Genomic DNA, 20,536 nt, shown 5'->3' with positions numbered 1-20,536 from the left:
CTCACGCACTGTATTCCTCAGCACCTTGTATAGATTTCTATATTATTTTGCTCTTCCCAAATTGATGGATACTGCAATTTATCCATCCACCTTTCCACTAGATTCCAAGTTCTCTGAGGAAAAGAAATTGTTCTGTTTAATCTGTTATTTCTAATATCTAATATTAATATATTGTCTGGCAAACAGTAAACACTCAATAAGAAAGTTGTAGGAGTATTGCAATGCTTTATTCCTCTGTCTATGAATTATTATAATTTTGCTGAACATTTGCCCCATAATGCATCAGTGTGCATTTCTTAATAAGAAGGACATTCTCTTACATGACTGCAACACAATGATCAAAGCCAGGAAAATTATTATTGGCATAGCATCATTATATAATATTCAGTCCATATTAAAAATTTACCTATTGTCTCATTTAATTTTCTTTATAGCACCTTTTTTCCCAATCTATGATCATGAATTGCCTTTATTTTTCATGTCTCTTTGGACTTCTTTAATTTGAGTGAGTCCTTTAGCTTTTATGACATTAATATTTTTGAGGAACACAGGCCAGTTGTTTTTTTAGACTGTCCACAAGGCTTGGTTTATATGATTGTTTTCTCATTATTAGATTTAGGTCATGGATTTTGGGGAGAAATACTATATAAATGATGTTGAGTTTTCTCACACATAACATTAGGAGGTTTGTGATGTTGGTTTATCCTATTACTATTGATATAATTGATCACTTTGTTAACTCATGTCCATCAAGCTTCTCCATTGTAGAGGTACATTTTTGCCCTTTGTAATTTCTAAGTCATTTTTCAGGAGCTATTTTGAGACCATGTTAATATCCTGCTCCCCAACAAACTTTTTTACCTGATAGTTTTAGCAACCCTTGATGATTCTTCCTGAATCAATCATTACAACGGTGGTTGCAAAGTAATTTTTTAATTGAATAAATGAATCTTAAAAAATAGATTGTTCTAGTTAGTTAACTATTTGAGCAATGTACTGTAAGAGAAATCTCTTTCTACCCCAAAACTATTAGAGCTATATACAGAAAGTATCAATATTTTATGCTACCCCTACCTACTACATTTCATTTAATGACTTTATTTCTTGCCTCCACAGTGAGCCCCATGTGTTCAAATGCAAAACCTCTTAGCAGCTTAAATCAGATACAAACATCTTGACAAAATAGTATATATCATGTACCTACTATGTCCTTAATCTACAGACTTTTTTTTTTTTTGAGACAGAATCTTACTCTGTTGCCCAGGCTAGAGTGCCATGGTGTCAGCCTAGCTCACAGCAACCTCAAACTCCTGGGCTCAAGCAATATTTCTGCCTCAGCCTCTCAAGTAGCTGGGACTACAGGCCTGCACCACCATGCCTGGCTAATTTTTTCTGTATATATTTTTAGTTGTCCAGATAATTTCTTTCTATTTTTTTAGTAGAGACAGGGTCTCGCTCTTGCTCAGGCTGGTCTCGAACTCCTGAGCTCAAACAATCCACCCACCTCGGTCTCCCAGAGTGCTAGGATTACAGGAGTGAGCCATCACGCCCGGCCAACCTACAGACATTTAACTCTTCATTGATACAACGTACACATGCACAGATGCAAAATGTTTATAAACTTTTGAATTTCCTGCTATATTTCCATAAAGAGCTCTACTGCTTTATTTACCATTAGCCAAAAACACCTATATTTCATGACTGGTTGCATGAATAGTAACAATTAGGACATAATGAGGTATGAAAATGTAGATACCCTACTTAAAAGTTTTATATTTCATCTAACTTTACTCCCAAAATTTCAAAAATTTTAGTGTAATATTTCATTGCAATAATAATAATGATGATGATGCATGAATTTATTTTAGATCAGTTTTGGCACTTTCAAACTAGCTCTCAAACTCTTTGCTTTCATATAGTCTTTAGTCCACTAGAACAGCCTATTCTTTAAGATGCATGCATTCGCTTATTTACCACTGGGTGAAAGTTTATTGGTGGATAGGATATTTAAAGTCTTAAAATATCTTTTCTTGAATTACTTATATGTCTTCTGGAGGAGGCACTAGTGGGAGGTTGATGTAGAAACTGAGGAACAGAGAAGTTGAATTATATCACATCTATTTAACACAAAAACACTGGACCAATTTCCTGAGGAATGTTTGTAATATAGTGGTCAATATTGTAGGTGTCTGAAATCAGTACTAAGACCTCTGGAGCTGCGGTCCCCAACCCCTAGCCTGTGGACTGGCACTGGTCTATGGCCTGCTAGGAACTGGGCTGCACAGCAGAGGGTGAGAGGCGGGCAAGCACGTGAAGCTTCATCTGTATTTACAGCCACTCCCCATTCACTTGCCTCACCACATAAGCTCTGCCTCCTGTCAGATCAGTGGCAGCATTAGATTCTCATAGGAGCGTGAACCCTACTGTAAACTGCGCATGTGAGGGATCTGGGTTGCGGCTCCTTATGAGAATCTAACGCCTGATGCTCTGAGGTGGAGCTGAGGTGGTGATGCTAGCACTGGGGAGCAGCTGCAAATACAGATTATCATTAGCAGAGAGGTTTGACTGTACAATAAATATAATGCACCTGAATCATCCCAAAATCATGCCCCTTCACTTTCCCCCTGCATCCATGGAAAAATTGTGTTCCATGAAACCTGTCCCTGGTGCCATAAAGATTGGGGACCGCTGCTCTAGAGTCATCACATGAAGTCTTAAAGGTAGAATGGCTTGCTCAAGTCTGCAGAGCAGATGGCCAAGCTGAAATCATAATGAAGGCCCATGGGCTTCCTTTGAAGTCCAGACTTCTCCTGGTATTTTCTATTGTTATAACTAATAAAATAGATTCATTTATCTAACATCTTTCAATCCCTCTTAAGGAGTAAATTGAGCATGAACAGTAGAGATGTATCCTTAGGGAAGTGGGATAGTTATACTTAACATTTTTGGAAAGAGAAACTCAGTTGTTAGGTGTCTGCCATTTCTGGGCATTGTGATGATTGCTTCCACTTAATATTCTATTTAAAGGTGCAAGACAGGAAAGTGATTTAGACATTGTAGAGATTCTTGCTTAAACTCTTTGATTTGTTTAGAGAATGTGCTTTAAGTTTACTAAAGTTGTTATTGTTTCTGGTATGTAAAATTTCTCTCTCCAAATACAGTGTTCGATTATCTAAGCACAAAGGCAAAGTTTATGATTCCATTCTCCGCAGCACCTAATACAGTGTTTTGGACACAAATGGTGCTCTTTGAAGACCTAACTGGTGGATAAAGGTACTTAGGGCTTGAGCTCACATTTTTACCCTAGGGTAAATTTCTCACAGGTCTTCATTTGACATAAAGTAGCCTCAGGAGTTGAGTGACAGTCTGGACTTGAAGATTTCCATTGAAGGGTTTGAAGCAGGTGCTTTAGGTCCAGCCAGGCACTGGACCTGGTGTCAGGTCCCCGGGGGGCAGGGGCTGGTCCTGACGGAGCATGGCTGTGTAGCCCTGGTAGGCTACTTAAACTTTCTTGAACCCAATTTCTCCATTTCTGTCAATAAAATGAGCAGAATGAGACCTACTCTGGGGCCTCTCTCAGTTTTGGGGTGAGAAACATAGTGATACTAGCAGATAACTTACAAAGCAGCAATCAATTGAAAGTGAAAGTTAAATCAGGCAAATGAATTATATCAAACAATATAAATTAAATTACACAAAACAAAATATCTGCTGACTCTGAGTTTCAAATTAGGGGGAATTTTAAACTTTTATACATCGGATCACCAAGGTTTATTTTATTTAGCAAACACCTTAAAGAGTACTTTCTATGTGCATAGGTAAAAATGTTTTAAAATAATGAACTCTCTTAATCCTGATAAAACGATGAGACAAGTGCTATTACTGCCCCTGTTTTACAAATGGGGAAACTGAGGCACAGAGAAGTGAAGCAATTTGCCTAAGATCCACTATTAAGTAGTAGATCTGGGATTTAAACCCAGGTAGTTTATCTCCAAGAGTCCCTGTGTTTAACTCCACTACACTCTGCTGAGGATGCTGTAAGATTGTTTGGCTAAGAATATAAGAAGTATTCTCTGCTCCTCTTGGAACCTCTCATTCAATGGGATTACTATGTTGTTCTTATTTTTCAACAAATGGACTTTCTTAGAGTCAAAAAGCAGAAATGGAATTGAGAGTAGATACTTTTTATGGACACCCTTGGAAACGGATTCCAGTTTTGGGGAGGGAAGTCTGATGTTCTGCTCTTTTTGGGAGCATGTAAAATATTTTCAAGCCAGGCTGATTTTATCAGGCAGATGTGCTCCCGAGATATTTGAATATTTTTGTATGCCACAAGTGGTTATCGGGTCATCAAACTCTTATATAAAAATATAAGCAAAACCATCCAGAAATGTTTATGATCCACCAAATGTGTAAAAAGGAAGTTCTACCCCATGCCCTGCATGCTTTCTCCTTTTTCAGCCACATGTGGACAACTTTAAATAGTGAAGTATGAGGTATACACTGAGTGTTTACAAAATTCTTCCTTAGTTGAGTCAGGAAGACCATTTTCCTTGCACATCTGAAGCCACGTGGCAACATTTCCCTCTTTATTTTTGTAAAGCTTCTATTGGTCTGGGGAAAGACATAGTTGTGTTTTCTTTGAAAATCTACTTTGTTGAGATATAATTAAATACAATGTGATACACCCATTTAAAAAAGGTATATTTTTAAGTTACAAGATTTCTTTTTCTCTCTAGGTACACATCGAGCATGGAGACTTGGAAGATGTTTTCGGGGATCGTCTTCCTTGCAGCTAGTTTTGGCTTCATCGAGTCACAGAGGATTGGTAATGCATGGGATTCTTTAAGCCAAAAACAATTACCTTGCCGGGAACCTAGTGGTAGTGACGATCTTGACAGAAAATATGACAGGAGCTTCATAATTAACAAAAGAGAATTGATTCCTTGAAGGAGAATTTAGGCAGGATCCGGAAACTTTTAGTGAATGGTCAGCATTTGACTTTCTTTTCAATGCTTAACCCCAAATGACAAAAAAATAGACATTAAAAAGTATCATACTCCTGGAATGTGTTATCAGGCTCTCAAATGCTTTTGTAAACAAGAGCCTGTTATGCATTCTGTCTTTTCTCTTTGAAGAGCTGTTCTGAGGGGTAATTGTCATCGCAAGATGGATAGTTTCACAGAATGCCAGTGACACCTCTGCATTTTTTTGCAGTTATTTTAATAGATTCTTGGGACTTTTCAAGATGAAAGTCTCATCAAGAAAAGATTGTTTGAGTAGCCTGAAGCCCTGGTGAGACAATAGTGAGGTTTTAATATTCAAATACAATTACACAGACTGTCATTTTTTGGGAAAAAACATGCAACTCTCTCAATTTTCCTTTCGGCTCTGGCTCCCCTCACTTGTGAACAGAAGCTGTGACAGCCTTTTCATGTTTCCAACATCTTCTAAAACTACAAAGAACAAGTGGCGGGGTTAATAAAGTGACAGTGTATGAAAATGTAATACATCTCTCAAGTTGCACCTGAGGGAACACAAACTTACTTGCCTCAAAAATATTCTACAGCTGTGAGGTTTCTTCTGATCGGAAAGATCAGGGAAACATTTCAAGACGTGCATTTGATCACTCCTGAAAGAGATGTTAAGGGGACAAACCAGTCAGCCATCCCTGGAACTGTCACTGAATTCTCTCCTCCCAGAAAGATTGCATTTGGGGGGGCCAGAGGAAAGTAAAGCTCACAGGAGCTGCAGTCCACTTTCCGTCTGCCTTTTCCACACTCAGGCTCCACTTGGCTTTACGACCAAGGTTAGGCAAACTTTTGAAAGGTGAGACTCAGGACTCCAGAAGTGACAAGTGAATTTAGTGTCCCTGGATTATACCAACTTCCCCCAGCCCTCTCTGTTTAAACTTTTACATTGTCTTTGGTTCTGTATATGGGTTTTTTTTTTTGTTGTTGTTATTTTTGTTTTTTTTTTTTGAGACAAAGTCTCACTCTGTTGCCCGGGCTAGAGTGAGTGCCATGGCGTCAGCCTAGCTCACAGCAACCTCAAACTCATGGGCTCAAGCAATCCTACTGCCTCAGCCTCCTGAGTAGCTAGGACTACAGGCATGCGCCACCATGCCCGGCTGATTTTTTCTATATGTATATTTTAGTTGGCCAGATAATTTCTTTCTATTTTTAGTAGAGACGGGGTCTCACTCTTGCTCAGGCTGGTCTCAAACTCCTGATCTCGAGCGATCCACCCGCCTCGGCCTCCCAGAGTGCTAGGATTACAGGCGTGAGACACCGCGCCCAGCCTGTATATGGTTTTTAATTTAATCTCTGTGGCAGTTCAGGGCATGAACTGGATGTCAGGAGACCTCACTCCTGAGTGAATTCTGGCTCTTTGAATGAACTAATGAGTTACTCTGCCTTTCTAGGTCTTATTTTCCTTCTCTGTGAGATGTCTGAATTGGATTTCTTATTCTATACTTGTGCTGTCGGATACAGTGGCCACTAGCCACATGTGACTATCTAAATTAAAACAAATTAAAATCCAGTAAAATACAAAGTTCAGTTTCTCAGTCTTACTCGCTACATTTCAGTGCTCAGCTATACTATTGCATTGCATAGTCTCATAGGATTATTTACAGCACTAAGATTTTGATTCTCTTGTTTTCATTAATGTTCTGGATTTCCCTCTTTATAAGTGCTGTCCCTTCCCTCCCTCCCTCCTTTCCTCTATTTCTTCCTTCCTCAAATATATTTTGGGTGTCTGCTCTCTGCTAGATACTCGTGTGGTGAACAAACAAAAGATATGATTATCTGTTCTCATGGAGCTCGGAGTCTAGTTGGGGAAATTGCCATCAATTAAATGAGCACAATAATGAATGTTACATTACAAACCAAGATAAAAGAACATGATTCTGTGGGAATTTACCAAAAAAGAAGAAGAAGAAAGAAAGAGAAACTTGGAAGGAAGAGGGGCATGTTGAGTCCAGTGGTAAGTGGGAGCGTGGGAAGTTGGAGACACCGGACGAGGACGCTGGAACAGAGAGCAGGGAGAGAGGGCAGGAGGATGCGGCTCAGGGACGGAGCAGGACCAGCCCAGAGGGAGAGGGCAGAAAGACGAGGCTTCAAGGATAGTGCAGGGTCAGCGCAGGTCAGTATTTTAACCCTCTTGGCACAAAACAAAGTGCAAGATGTGTTTAACAAATATGGGATTATCATCCTTTGGCTTTTCTGCTACTTTAAACTAAAACCATTTTTAGCTGGTTTCTGCTTTTGTTTCTCCTCTCATCATCAATTTATGTTCTCCTTCCACCATCACAGATAATCAAATCGGGAGGGGTGTGTGTGGGTGGGGGCAGAAATCATGGAGGTTGCAGAGAAATAGATCAATCATAATTCCCTCTTCTTCTTTCTGTCCACACGTGCACTGTGCTTAGTCCACATTGTGCTGCTTGTCACAGAAAAGCAAAGTTTGAGTTGAATGAGACCAGGTCATGTGGTCAATCCCTTAGTCTAGAGTGACATGATCTGAGAAACAGAGGGATTAGAGATTTGCTCAAGTCCTGCGGCCACTTGGTGTCTGCTCCCTTCTATGCTGGAGGCCAGGATGGGCCCAGGTGGGGCACCAGTGGGCCTGGCCACTGTTGAGGTGCAGGTTCCTGGGATTGTAGCTGGGGCTGGGGAGAAGCAGCTGCACAGCACTTGAGTCCAGGGAGCCAAAGGACAGATATGAGCCACACCCATGGGAATGCCAGGGGCCAAACTAAAAGAGGCTGGTGGTGGCCAGGGAGTGCAGAGGTCAAAGCTGGAAAACTGATGTCTTAGATCAGGTTCCTTGGAAGCAGACTTGGGGACAGGGATTTTGGGTGCATTATTTTGAGAAAGTGCTTTCTAGGACAAATCTGTAAGGCAATGAGAGAAGTGAGATAGAGTCAGGGAAGGAGTCAAGTAGGAATGTGGCCATAGGTCTTGGCCTGAGTCATGAGAGGTGATGGAGCATAAATAGCACCCTAGAGTTGTTTCACTGAAGGCAAGTGGGCCGGGTGTTTGTATCTCCATGTTGATCAGACAGTGGCCACCCAGGGTGGTGGTGGTGGTGGTATAACTTCCCACATGTCCCCAGATGAGGCCACTCCTTTCAGCCAAGCTCAGGTTTCTGGAGAAAGTCACAGATGTGAGCAGTAAGCTGAAGCACTTGAAGTGGCTAGGGGACAGGTGTGCCGGCCAGATCTAGGTGGGTACCAGCAGCACTCACTACCGTAGAAAGCTGAGTTCTTTCATTAAGCACAAGGGATGAGTGGAGAGCCAGGGTGAGGATGCAACTCAAGGGTCGAATGTCTGTTGGAATGCAACAGAGGGAGCAGGTGAGCACGGGAAGAGGGTGGCATAAGGAGGCAAAGGAAGCTGGTGGTGTGCCTGGGCTGTGTGCATGACTACCGTCAGAGAGCTGTGCAGGTAGGTCTGTGGGGTGTAAAGGCACTAAATTGGGAGAAATGGAATTCCAGCCAGTAGCTGTCAGTTTTGTAATGTTTTATCTTAAAGTGACTCTCTTTCCCAGTCTGCAGGGAGGCCTCTGTGGGAGATGTCGTGTTTCTGGTGGACTCCAGCATCAGCCCCCAAGACGCCCGCAGTGTGAGGAACTTCCTGTACATCCTAGTGAACAGCTTCAACGTCAGCAGAGAGACCGTCCGTGTGGGTCTGGCCCAGTACAGTGACGTGCCTCATTCAGAGTTCCTGCTCTCCACCTACCGCCGCAAAGGCAACGTGTTGAGACACATTCAGCAGTTGCAGTTTAAACCTGGGGGCAAGAAGATGGGCCTGGCCCTGCAGTTCATTCTAGATCACCACTTCCAGGAAGCAGCAGGGAGCCGGGCAAGCCAAGGGGTGCCTCAGGTTGCCATGGTGATCAGCAGTGGCCCGACTGAGGACCATGTCCGTGGACCTGCCGAGGCATTAAGGAGGGCAGGCGTCCTGCTTTATGCTGTTGGCGTCAGAGATGCAGTTTGGGCAGAGCTCAGGGAGATTGCCAGTAGTCCCCAGGAGAATTTCACCTCCTTTATCCCCAACTTCTCTGGGCTGGGCAGTCTGGCCCAGAAGCTGCGGCATGAGCTCTGTGCTACTTTGGCAAAGGCAGCTGAATCTGTTGACCACATCTCTCCAGGTACAAAGGCTTTACCCTTTTTATTTCTGATCTGGAAGTCATGAAACTCAAAGCTTTATCTCTTATTCATTCCTCCCACTGTCCTTTTTTATTTTCAATGTGTGTATGTTTAATTTAAAATTAAAATTTCACTAAAGCGTCTGTACTCTATGCTCATCTCCAATCACTGACCAAAGACTTATCAGCTCTTTGTGTAAATCCTATGGGCCTTATGCTAGTTCTATATAGTAATATAGTATAAGTCCATTTTTAAATGAAAATTTATTTGTTCCCAGGATGATATTATTGTTCCTAGATTAACTTACCCATATTGCCAGGAGAGGAGGGAAACAGGCAGTAGATCCCCCGGGAAGGTTGCTTATTTCATTGCCAGTATGTCTGTATAATGAACTGGTTAAGGGGATAAATTTAGGGAAAAGAAAGATCTGGGTTCAAATCCCAGTTTTCCACTTTCTATGTCATCTTAGGCAAGTCACTTTGCCTCTCTGAATTTAAATTTTCTTCACAGGATAACAATTCCTGTCTCACAGTTGAAAGCATTGGCCAAATTTTGCAAGTAAAGTGCTTGGTACAGCGCCTATCCAGCCAGAGGCGCTCATAGCATTACCTGTTATTACCTGTGATGATGTTATATCTGTCATCAACTCTGTACTTCTATTGGTGATAGGGCATAAACTGGTAAAAATTCTTTATAAATTAGTCACTAAACTCCATAATAAAGCGTACAACTTTGAGCAGAGAAAGAGAAGAATGCTGTGGCCTCCATCAAAACTCACAAGAGGATAAAGCCTTTGTGATGTTTTCATTATTTTGGTGTTTCTACATAGGGTAGGTGAATTGGAAGAAGTGCAAAAACTTTTGACCCATTCATGCAGCAGGTGTGTGGTGGAAATATTGTATTTGTATGGACAAATAAATATTGTATACGTTACTTTCATATAGCACATTAAGGTTTATAAAGACGTTTTATCTACATAGTAATAACAACTACCACTGTGTGGAGCCATATAGTTTTAGAAACTTGTTTATATTGCCCACCTGATCCATCATCTCAACTTTGTTAGATACATAGGGTAATTAGTATTATCATTTGCATCATTCAGATGAGAAAACTGAAGCCAAAGTTAACACAAGCGGATGGCAGAGCTAGGAACTTGATCCCAGATCTTTTATTTTATTTTATTTTTGTCTGAAATTTTTTGTTTTAACTTTTTTTTAATTTCAGCATATTATGGGGTTACAAAAGTTTAGGTTACGTATATTGCCCTTGCCCCCTGCCCCAAATCAGAGCTTCAGTGTGTCCATCCCCTAGATGGTGCACATCGCACTCATTATGTATGTATACACCCATCCCCTCCCCCTACCCACATCTGCTCAACACCCGATTAATGTTATTCCTAAATGTGCTCTTAGGTGATGATCAGTGAAACCAATCTGATGGTGAGTACATGTGGTGCTTATTTTTCCATTCTTGGGATACTTTACTTAGTAGAATGGGTTCCAGCTCTATCCAGGAAAATACGAGAGGTGCTATATCACCATTGTTTCTTATAGCTGAATAGTACTCCATGATATACATATACCACATTTTATTAATCCACTCGTGTATTGATGGGCACTTGGGTTGTTTCCACATCTTTGCAATTGTGAATTGTGCTGCTATAAACATTCAAGTGCAGATGTCTTTTTTATAGAATGTCTTTTGTTCTTTTGGGTAGATGCCCAATAATGGGATTGCTGGATCAAATGGTAGGTCTACTTGTATCTGTTTGAGATATCTCCATATTGCTTTCCACAGAGGTGGCACTAGTTTGCAGTCCCGCCAGCAGTGTATGAGTATTCCTATCTCTCCACATCCACACCAACATTTATTGTTTTGGGACTTTTTGATAAAGGCCATTCTCACTGGAGATAAGTGATATCTCATTGTGGTTTTGATTTGCATTTCCCTGATGATTAGAGATGTTGAGCATTTTTTCATATGTTTGTTTGGCCATTTTCCTGTCTTCTTTTGAAAAATTTCTATTCATGTCCTTTGCCCTGCTTTCGATAGGGTTGTTTGATTTTTTCTTGCTGATTTTCCTGAGTTCTAAATAGATTCTAGTTATCAGCCCTTTATCGGATGTGTAGCATGTGAACATTTTTTCCCATTCTGTAGGTTGTCTATTTGCTCTTGTGACAGTTTCTCTGGCTGTGCAGAAGCTTTTTAATTTAATCAGGTCCCATTTATTTATTCTTGTTGTTGCTGTGATTGCCTTTGGGGTCTTCTTCATAAATTCTTTGCCTCAGCCAATGTCTATAAGAGTTTTTACCACATTTTCTTCTAGAGTTCTAATAGTTTCACACCTTAGGTTTAAGTCTGTTATCCACTGCAGACCAGCTCTTTTAAAGCAGTCCAATTCCAGTAGAGCAGGTGTGTTAGGTTGTGCTCCCCAGAAGCAGGGCCTGAGACAAGGATATGGATACACATGATTTGCTAAGGAAGAGCTCCCAGTGGGGGTAGGAAGGCAGCAGGCAGTAAGGATGTGTGTTATGCAGGACGGAGTAGAGAAAAGTAAGGAAGTGTGTGATCTCAGGCAAAAGTTCTACAAAGGGCTGTAGCCTGATCCTGCAGGGGAACTCAAGAGTGTGTGTTATGCCTCAGAGTGGTCTTCACTCTCAATCTGGATCAAGCAGGGATCTGGGCTTTTACATATTGTGAACAAAGCAGCTCCAGTAGCTAGAGGGAAGTCTTCCAAAGAGCAGTGCACAGAAATGGTAAAAAGAAATCCAAAAGGACCCAGGCAGAGCACTGATGTTTTCTGCTATGGTAGATTGTCTTATTTCATCCTCTGTAAGAGTATGAGAGTTGGTGTAAAGATTTCAGTGTTGCAGAGAAGAAAATGAAATCTCAAAGAAGTGAGTGATAAGTAGGTCACGGGGCTACTAAGTGACAGAGCTGCAATGAGATGAATCAAGGAACATGGGCTATACTCCAGCCTTCTGACCTGTGGTGCCAGCATACTCCTAGAGATTAGATTTCCTTGTTAAAAGATAGGAGGCTGATGGCTTATTCTGACTGGGAAGAGGGCATCCCCTTTCTCAGCATGCTGCTAAGTTTACAAGAGTGTTTTTATTTTTAATGAAATTCAAGGGATTGTCCAAGTGGATTTCAAGGTTGGAAGTAACAGTAGAGCATGTCTGAAGCCTTGGAAGATAACGGAGTGGAGGGAAGGAAAGGCACGGGGAGATGACACTTCTCTGAGCACACTGTCATTTGGGGTGAGAGTAGTGTCTGAGGACCACTGAGTATAGGCTGTCTGCCATTGCTTTCTTTTCTCCATTGGTTCTAAGCAGTTTAAACCCACTCCATTGGTTCTAAGCATTCTGAGTGATGAAGACCCAGTGACCCCCATCCCTTTTGCCCTCTCTCTTATAGCTTGCAGAGAAGCAGCCCTGGCGGACATTGTGTTCCTAGTGGACAGCTCAACCAGCATCGGACCCCAGAACTTTCAGAAGGTTAAGAACTTCCTTTATTCTGTTGTCTTGGGGCTTGACATCAGCAGTGACCAGGTCCGAGTGGGACTCGCCCAGTACAGTGACAACACCTACCCAGCCTTTCAGCTGAATCAATACCCTCTGAAGAGCATGGTCTTGGAGAAGATCCAGAATCTACCCTACCGCACAGGAGGCACAAACACGGGGAGCGCCCTGGAATTTATCAGGACTAACTATTTGACTGAGGCAGCTGGCAGCAGGGCCAAGGACAGAGTTCCTCAGATAGTTATCCTGGTGACAGATGGGGAATCAAATGATGAGGCCCAGAAGGCAGCTGATCAGCTGAAAGAAGATGGAGTTGTTGTGTATGTGGTAGGAGTCAATGTCCAGGATGTCCAGGAGTTGCAAAAAATAGCCAGCGAGCCATTTGAGCAGTTTCTCTTTAACATTGAAAACTTCAACATCCTGCAGAATTTCTCGGGAAGTATTCTTCAGACTTTGTGCTCCACGGTGGAGGGTAAAATAAAAGGTGAGAAGCTGTGTTAAAACCCAGCATTCTAACCATGCCACTTCACTACAGTGAGCCAGAATACACTGGGTATAGTGGGAGGGCAGGAGAAGGGATGCCCACCATCACTGGAAAACCTGGGGGGACTTCCTGGAGGAAGGGACATCTGAGCTGGGGACTAAGGCTGGTTGGGGTGCTCATGGTTAGAAAAGAGGGGAAAGAACATCTTACCACATTGTTCAAAGGAAATGGCATGGGTTTTGAAAGCTAGAAGCCCTGTTTTATAATCTTGCCTTTGCCACTTTCTAGTTATGTGAGCATAGACAAGTGGCTTCACTTCTTCACTTCAATTTTCTCCTCTGTGCAAGGAAGATAACAACATTTGTCTCGTAGAATAGATAAGGAGGATTAAATCAGAAAAAAGTGTATAAAAAGTAACTGCTCAGTCATTGTTAACTTCCCTTGTCTCCTCCATTGTTTGAAGAAGAATAATTAATTGAAAGGTACTTTAGTCTAATAAAACAGACAACAGGGCAGCTGGCTACAGAAGGAGAGAGCTTGTGATGGAGTCCCACATAGAGGAGGGGAAGGTATAATACATATAGGGTAGTATAAACACAGTACTTCCCCCTCTCATATTGCCCCCGCAGAACCATTCTTATATCCACTTCTCATGAGAGCTTGATTTGATTTACTTTCCCCTCTGTGTCTTCTCCTGCTCCACCCTTCTCTCTTTATTTCCAGAATTCACCAAGAACTATGTGGATGTGGTCTTTCTTGCTGACACCTCCCAGGGCACATCACGGGCCAGTTTCCAGTTGATGTGGAATTTCATCTCCACAGTGGTTGGCATGCTGGAGGTCGGCAAGGACAAGTACCAGATTGGGCTGGCTCAGTATGGTGATCAAGGTCACACTGAATTTTTGCTCAATACCTACAAGACCCAGCATGAGATGATTGCTCATATCAATGAGCACTTTGTGCCTCGGGGTGGCTCCAGAAGGACAGGCAAAGCTCTGCGATACCTTCATCAGACCTTCTTCCAGGAGCAAGCAGGAAGCCGGTTTCTCCAGGGCCTTCCTCAGTATGTGGTGGTCATTACCTCCGGCAAATCTGAGGATGAGGTCCGGGATGCTGCACAGAGACTGAGGAAGAAAGGCGTGAAAGTCATGTCTGTGGGTGTGCAGGACTTTGACAGGACAGAACTGAAAGGGATGGGGTCCCCAGACCTTGTATACGAGATGTGGGGAGAAGACAGAGTCAGACAGGTAACACAGGATGTGACTATGGTAATGCAAGGAACTGTAGATCTGGGCTTCAGGATTCAGGCTGTGGAGACTGTAGAAGGTAAGGTTTCGTCCTACGGTATGTGGGCCACTGGGAGATCTCAGCATAAGAGGAAAGTCTGGGGAAAGGGCAGAGAAGGGGGCATTCTGGATTCCTCAGTCCTGGGGCACTGGCACCAGTAGGTGGGGAAGAGGAGGAAGCATGGGATGCTTCAGGCACATACCTGTATTAATTACCTATGGTCACAATGATGTTGCATAACAAACCGCCTGAACAGTCAGTGGCTGAAATGAATCATTTATTCTCACAGATCTACTGGGGGACCGTTGATCCTGGCTGGCTTTATTCACAGATTTGGGATTTGGCTGGGGGTTGGTTGATGTAGGTTTGGCTCTGCTCCACATATCTCTCATCTTCCTTCTGGGGTCATCAGGCTAATCTGGGCATATTCTTCCCATGGTAATTGCAAAGGTACAAGAGAGAAACCCAATAGCATAAGCACTTCTGAGACCTCTGCTGCATCATCTGCTAACATTTCACTACCCAAAGCAAGACATGTGGCTATGTCAACATCAGTAGAGTAGAAAAGTATATTCTTCCTACAGAAATGAGGGGTAAGGGAAGAATATTTCTGAACAATAATCTAAACTACTATATACCTTTTCCAGGAGAAGGGGTACTCAAGCTTCTTCCCAGAGATTAAATAAAGTCCTTCCTCAGGTTGGCATTTAAGACACTCAAGAGAGATGCTACTGGGATTTTGGGTAGGGCAATTCATAGTGTAGGATTGTCCTGGGCAATGTCAGTGGTTTAACATCCATGGTACTTGGCCAGTAGCATCCCTGAATCATTATGGTAATCAAAAGCACCTCCATATTTTTCAAAAATGTCCTCTGTAGATGGGTACCAGTATTGACTGAGAACCACTGAGCCTTACTTCCTGCTAAGTCTTTTTACACATTCTATTCTCCAGCCAAGCTGAATCACTCATCATTTGCTGTCTAAATGTCATGCTTTCCCACTTCTGTCTCCACCCTCGGATACACTATACCGTTAGCCTGGAATGCCCACAGTCAAAATTTGTCCGTCAGTTCTTAAGTTACCCTCTTGGTGAAGCATCCTTTGATCCTCACAACTAGAAGTGAGCAATTTCTTCTTTCTCTGAGTTGTCACAGCTCTGCCCAGACCTGTCAACATCTAGAGCTTGGGGTCCTTACAATTTTATGGGCAGAAAAGACAAACATATATGAGATAAGAAAATTGTTCTGATCCCTTAATAATGGGTGTTATTTTAATATCAGTATATACGGAGAAAGGAGGAGGGCACTCCTGGCAAGGGGAAGAGCCTGGTAAGCGGTCCATGCTCCTGGTAAGGGTGTGGAAGTAGGAATGGTCTGGATGAATGTGAAAGAAAGGGAAAAAGCTGAGCCAATTGATATCATGGGAAGGGTTTAAAAGTAATGAGATACAAGATTGGATTAGGTAGGATAGTCCCCAATTATGTCTCAAGGCACTGGAAGTAATTGGAGGCTTTTAGTCAAGAAAAATGACATGACCAAAGTGGTCTTTAAGGAAGCCTTCATTGGGCAGGCTGGATTCTAGATGGGACCTTAGACTCAGGAAGACTATAGGGCTGAGCTATCATCTGGCCACATGGGGAGGATGTCTGGGCCCCAGTCCAGGGGTGTCTCTGATAATGAGGCAAGAGGGTGAATCCTGGAGACAAGTTGAAAGGAGAATAACAGCACTTGATACCAGAAGGTGAAGGAAAGGGGAAGTCAAAGCTGTTTGGAGTTTCTATAAGAGGTGTATTAGACTTGCCAAAATCATGGACAACAACCGCTTTTTAAATATAGGATTGAATTTTGATTCTTTATTAAAAAAATACAGGAAATTTCAGGACACCAAGAGACCAAAGAAAAGTCAAAAGGTTATTTTATTGCCCCTAAACCTTGTTTTGCAATATTCAGTTGTCTACACCCTGGTTTCAGCCTTCTGTATATGTGGTTTTGGCCCTCTGCTAGGGAGATTTCTTTTTTCATATGTCAAAGCAGATCTGGACCTTGTTGCTACGTGGACAAAGAGGGTTTTCCTACGTTAGGCACTGCTCAAACAGGGAGGGAGGTGTCTGAATTCCTCTTGGCAGGGAGTTTATATGTCATTCCTTCATCTGAGGTAGGTTGGAGGGAAGGTTCTTTTATAGCAAAATGAAAGAGCTAACTAGCCCAATATTTGGCCAAAGATTTTTCATACCAACTTACAACATTTCATGTTGCCTCTGTTAAAATGACATGACATTTATCAGAGAAAGTTGCAGAATTAATAGCCACAATTTGTTATTTTCATCTTTTACCAAGATAGAGGAAAAAGTATTAAATCAAGTAGGTTTCAGGTCTATAAAAGGGTATATTTATTTTCAGGGTCTCTTGAAACTAGAAAACGAAGAAAAAACTAGTCTAGACTCAGATGCTTCTAACGGACTTAGATAAAGTGAAAAGTGGTCTTAAAGCACTATGTTGTGGATAATCATATATTTGCATATTTTGCAAGTGATAAAAATACCCTTCCATGTGAGAAATTTTGAAATAGGTATGAACCCTGTGACGTTCTTTGATCACCATGTCAAATTAAGGCTTCTACTAAATTCTAAAATGTGTAAATATAAGTTAGTAATATATAATTATAATTTATAACAATAAATATATTATGGTAGTATATAAAATATATTAAAATACACGTTTTATATATGAATGTTCCCATGCTAAAGTTCTTCTTTTTGATTTTGTTTGTGTGTTTACAGCATGTCCAACTGCTATCCCAGCTGACTTAGTGTTCCTCATTGAGGAATTTAGCAGGGCTAGGCAAGCCAATTTTCAACAAGTTGTCGATTTCCTAAAGACCACTGTCAGCTCTCTAAGCAGTCGTCCTGATGTTGTGAGAATTGGCTTAGTCTTTTACAACGAGGAACCACATCTTGAATTTTCACTGGATACATTTCAGAGTCCAGCCACAATCTTGGCGCATTTAAACAAATTAACCTACCGGGGAAGAAGAGGAAGTACAAAGACTGGTGCAGCTTTAGATTTCCTAAGGGAGGAGGTTTTCATTCAGGAGAAGGGCAGCCGGTCCAGCCACGGTGTACAACAGATAGCTGTGGTCATCACGGAAGGCTTCTCCCAAGATGACGTGTCCAGACCCGCTTCTCGCCTTCGGAGGGCAGGGGTCACCATCTACACAGTGGGTACCCAGCATGCCTCAGACAGTAAGGACCTGGAGAAGATAGCGTCATATCCTCCTGGGCAGCATGCTGTCACCCTGGAATCCTTTTTGCAACTCTCCGTGGTGGGAAGCATGCTTACAGACCAGCTCTGCCCTGAGGCTGTAGGCAAAACAGCTTTTGTTCTTTCTGCCCCACAAGAAGGTAGGAGGGCCTTTTCCAGATTTGATCTATTTAAAAAAAATTTAAAAAGTCTTTACTTGCTCCCTATACCCGTCTTTCCTACTCCTCAACAAAGAAAAGATTTTTGGAGTCAATTCATTAAAAAACAGAAACCTAAAAATTTTTAAATCTTTGTTTTTTCTTGATAATAAGCAATGCAAAAGAAGCTGAAGTGAAAAGTGAGCACCCCTACCTCCTCCTGTCTTCCCCTCATCCCTTCTAGCAGCCCGATGAAGACATGTGTATATTTTTTTTTTTTTTTGAGACAGAGTCTCACTCTGTTGCCCAGGCTAGAGTGAGTGCCGTGGCATCAGCCTAGCTCACAGCAACCTCAAACTCCTGAGCTCAAGCAATCCTCCTGTCTCAGCCTCCCGAGTAGCTGGGACTACAGGCATGCACCACCATGCCCGGCTAATTTTTTTCTCTATATATTTTTAGCTGTCCATATAATTTCTTTCTATTTTTAGTAGAGATGGGGTCTCGCTCTTGCTCAGGCTGGTCTCGAACTCCTGAGCTCAAACAATCCGCCGACCTCGGCCTCCCAGAGTGCTAGGATTACAGGCGTGAGCCACTGCGCCCGGCCAAGACATGTGTATATTGACAGTAGAAGCCCTGGGGAACGGAGTGTGGATTAATCAACTCTTAAGTCATTTAAAGCAGGAAACCACTTTTAAAAAGATACAAAGGTAGTTGAAATTTTAAAAATTTAACTTAATACATATAAATGAACATTAATTTGCCAATCTTTTGGTATAGGGCCAAGGCTTCTTTGAGTGTGAGACCTGCTGATTGGTTTTCTGTGTATTTTCTTTCTAAACCATTCAATAATATATTATCTATAATTTCTAGTTTCAGTTTCTTTAAAGTGGGAAGAGAACTTAGCCACTCTCAATACAATTCAAGTACAGAAATCCTTATTGATTTTTATGATCTCAAAAATGCAATCTTTTGTAGTGCTAATATACCAGCAATTTTTTTTAACAACTTGCCTTTATTAAGTCTAAGCAGTTAACATGGTTTTCATAGATGCAATAAACCTCTTTTACTCACATTCACATCCTATTGATTTGTACGATTTGATGAATTGTGTAATTATGAAAACAAAACTGCCGTAAACAGGCTGTGGACAAACCCACCTCCAACTTGGTAAGTTTATTCCTCCACTGAGGGAAGCAGTACTTCAGGCACTCAATGTATTGTGGGAGCGTCAGTCATGTTTTACAGGGGGAAGAGAGAACATCAATTTTTCTGGTGAGTCACATAAGTGGAGGCTGGGCAGAGGAGTTCCTACTGTACATGCAGTTAAAAAAAATGCGAAAAAACATAGTGGTTAAGTATACGCACTTTGGTGTAAAAAGTGCTTGAATTTTAAATCTCAGATTTGCCACTTCCTGGCTACTATGAAAATTTTTGTCTGTCTGTCTACTTGTCTGTCTATTTTTGTGCACCCATGCTAATATTTCTTAGATTCAAATTAGTATCATAGATTTAAATTAGAATCATTGAAGTATACATAATTGACTTAAAATTCAAGGCTGTGATTATATCTTCAGTGGAAAATCATGAAACATTTTTTTTTTTAAACAAACACTAAATAATCTTGTAATTTCTTGATTACTTGTTCTGAGGTCTAGAAATTTGAAATGTTTAAATAAATTCCCATCTTTCTCTTTAACCCATATTTTTAGTCCCTTTCTCTGTTCTGAGAATGAGAAACAGAATCATCAAATATAAATTTCATTTCCTTGTACACCCCCTGAGTATATTCTGCAGAGAAGGAGAGAAAAGGAGCCCAGCTAACTCACAAACAGTATGAAGAGCTGAGAGGTGATTTCTTTCTCAGACTGCACAGCAGCTGAGAAGAAACTTGGAATCAGGAAAATTAGCCCAAAGTCTAGGGGATAAGGGCAGCTTAGAGGTAAATAGAAGCTGTGATGATTTTACCTGAATTCTGTCCTGGATGAACATAATGAGCATAATATCTACCATTTATTGGACATATGTGCCAGACACTCTGTGAAGCACTTTATGTATAATAGATGTGGATGCTCAGTAGTATCCAGGCTGGAAGAAATATTCTCTTTCTCTCTTTCCTCACCTCAATATCTCCATCTGCTAAGATTGGCAGGAATGTACAGTGCCAGGCAATGTTCAGGGCCCCCAGCTCCTGTGGACAACACAAAGGCTCTGGGTTGCAGTGGGGTCTTTTTGGGACACTACTGTAGGGGCTGGCTGCAGAGATGCCCTTCCTGCACTGTGGTCCTTTTCTCTGACCTCAGGCAGCTATCTACCTGTGGCTGGTGGATGCTAGGTTCCAGCAAAGTTTGAGTTTCTGCCCTTTGTTTTATAATTTTCCCTCTACTCTCCAGGATTTAAAAAACACTTAGCATAGGGGTAGATCACTCCTCTCTCGATTGCTCTAAGCTGCACTCCTTTCCAATGCATGACCCTCTAGGGTAGGGTTGCCAAGGTGAAATATAGGACAGCCAATTAAATCTGAATTTCATTTAGATGAGCAATTTTTTTTTTTTGGTATAAGTATGCCCCAAATATTGCATGGACCCAGGTCCTCCCAAATGAGGGCCTGGGCAAGGGAGCTCAGTTCCTACCTCAGACCACTTCCCTTTCAGCCAGGAAAATGAAAAGGCTCTTTATTCTCTCCTGGGTGA

The 20,536-nt window shown here is 41.8% G+C and overlaps 1 protein-coding gene across 1 annotated transcript in view; it reads left to right on the top strand.

Annotated features, from left to right (window-relative positions):
- Positions 1–4,752: 4,752 nt before the first annotated feature.
- LOC138386691 (collagen alpha-4(VI) chain-like) overlaps positions 4,753–20,536 on the top strand; it is an 89,456-nt gene continuing 73,672 nt past the window's right edge. The window contains exons 1-5 of the mRNA XM_069473256.1: positions 4,753–4,828; positions 8,554–9,156; positions 12,575–13,162; positions 13,886–14,488; positions 17,229–17,849. Coding sequence (XP_069329357.1) covers positions 4,753–4,828; positions 8,554–9,156; positions 12,575–13,162; positions 13,886–14,488; positions 17,229–17,849 — 2,491 coding nt within the window. The remainder of the gene's footprint in view (positions 4,829–8,553; positions 9,157–12,574; positions 13,163–13,885; positions 14,489–17,228; positions 17,850–20,536) is intronic.

Source organism: Eulemur rufifrons, chromosome 7 (genome assembly GCF_041146395.1).
Source record: "Eulemur rufifrons isolate Redbay chromosome 7, OSU_ERuf_1, whole genome shotgun sequence".
Classification (NCBI taxonomy): Eukaryota; Metazoa; Chordata; class Mammalia; order Primates; family Lemuridae; genus Eulemur; species Eulemur rufifrons.
This window is presented reverse-complemented; position numbering and strand designations above follow the sequence as displayed.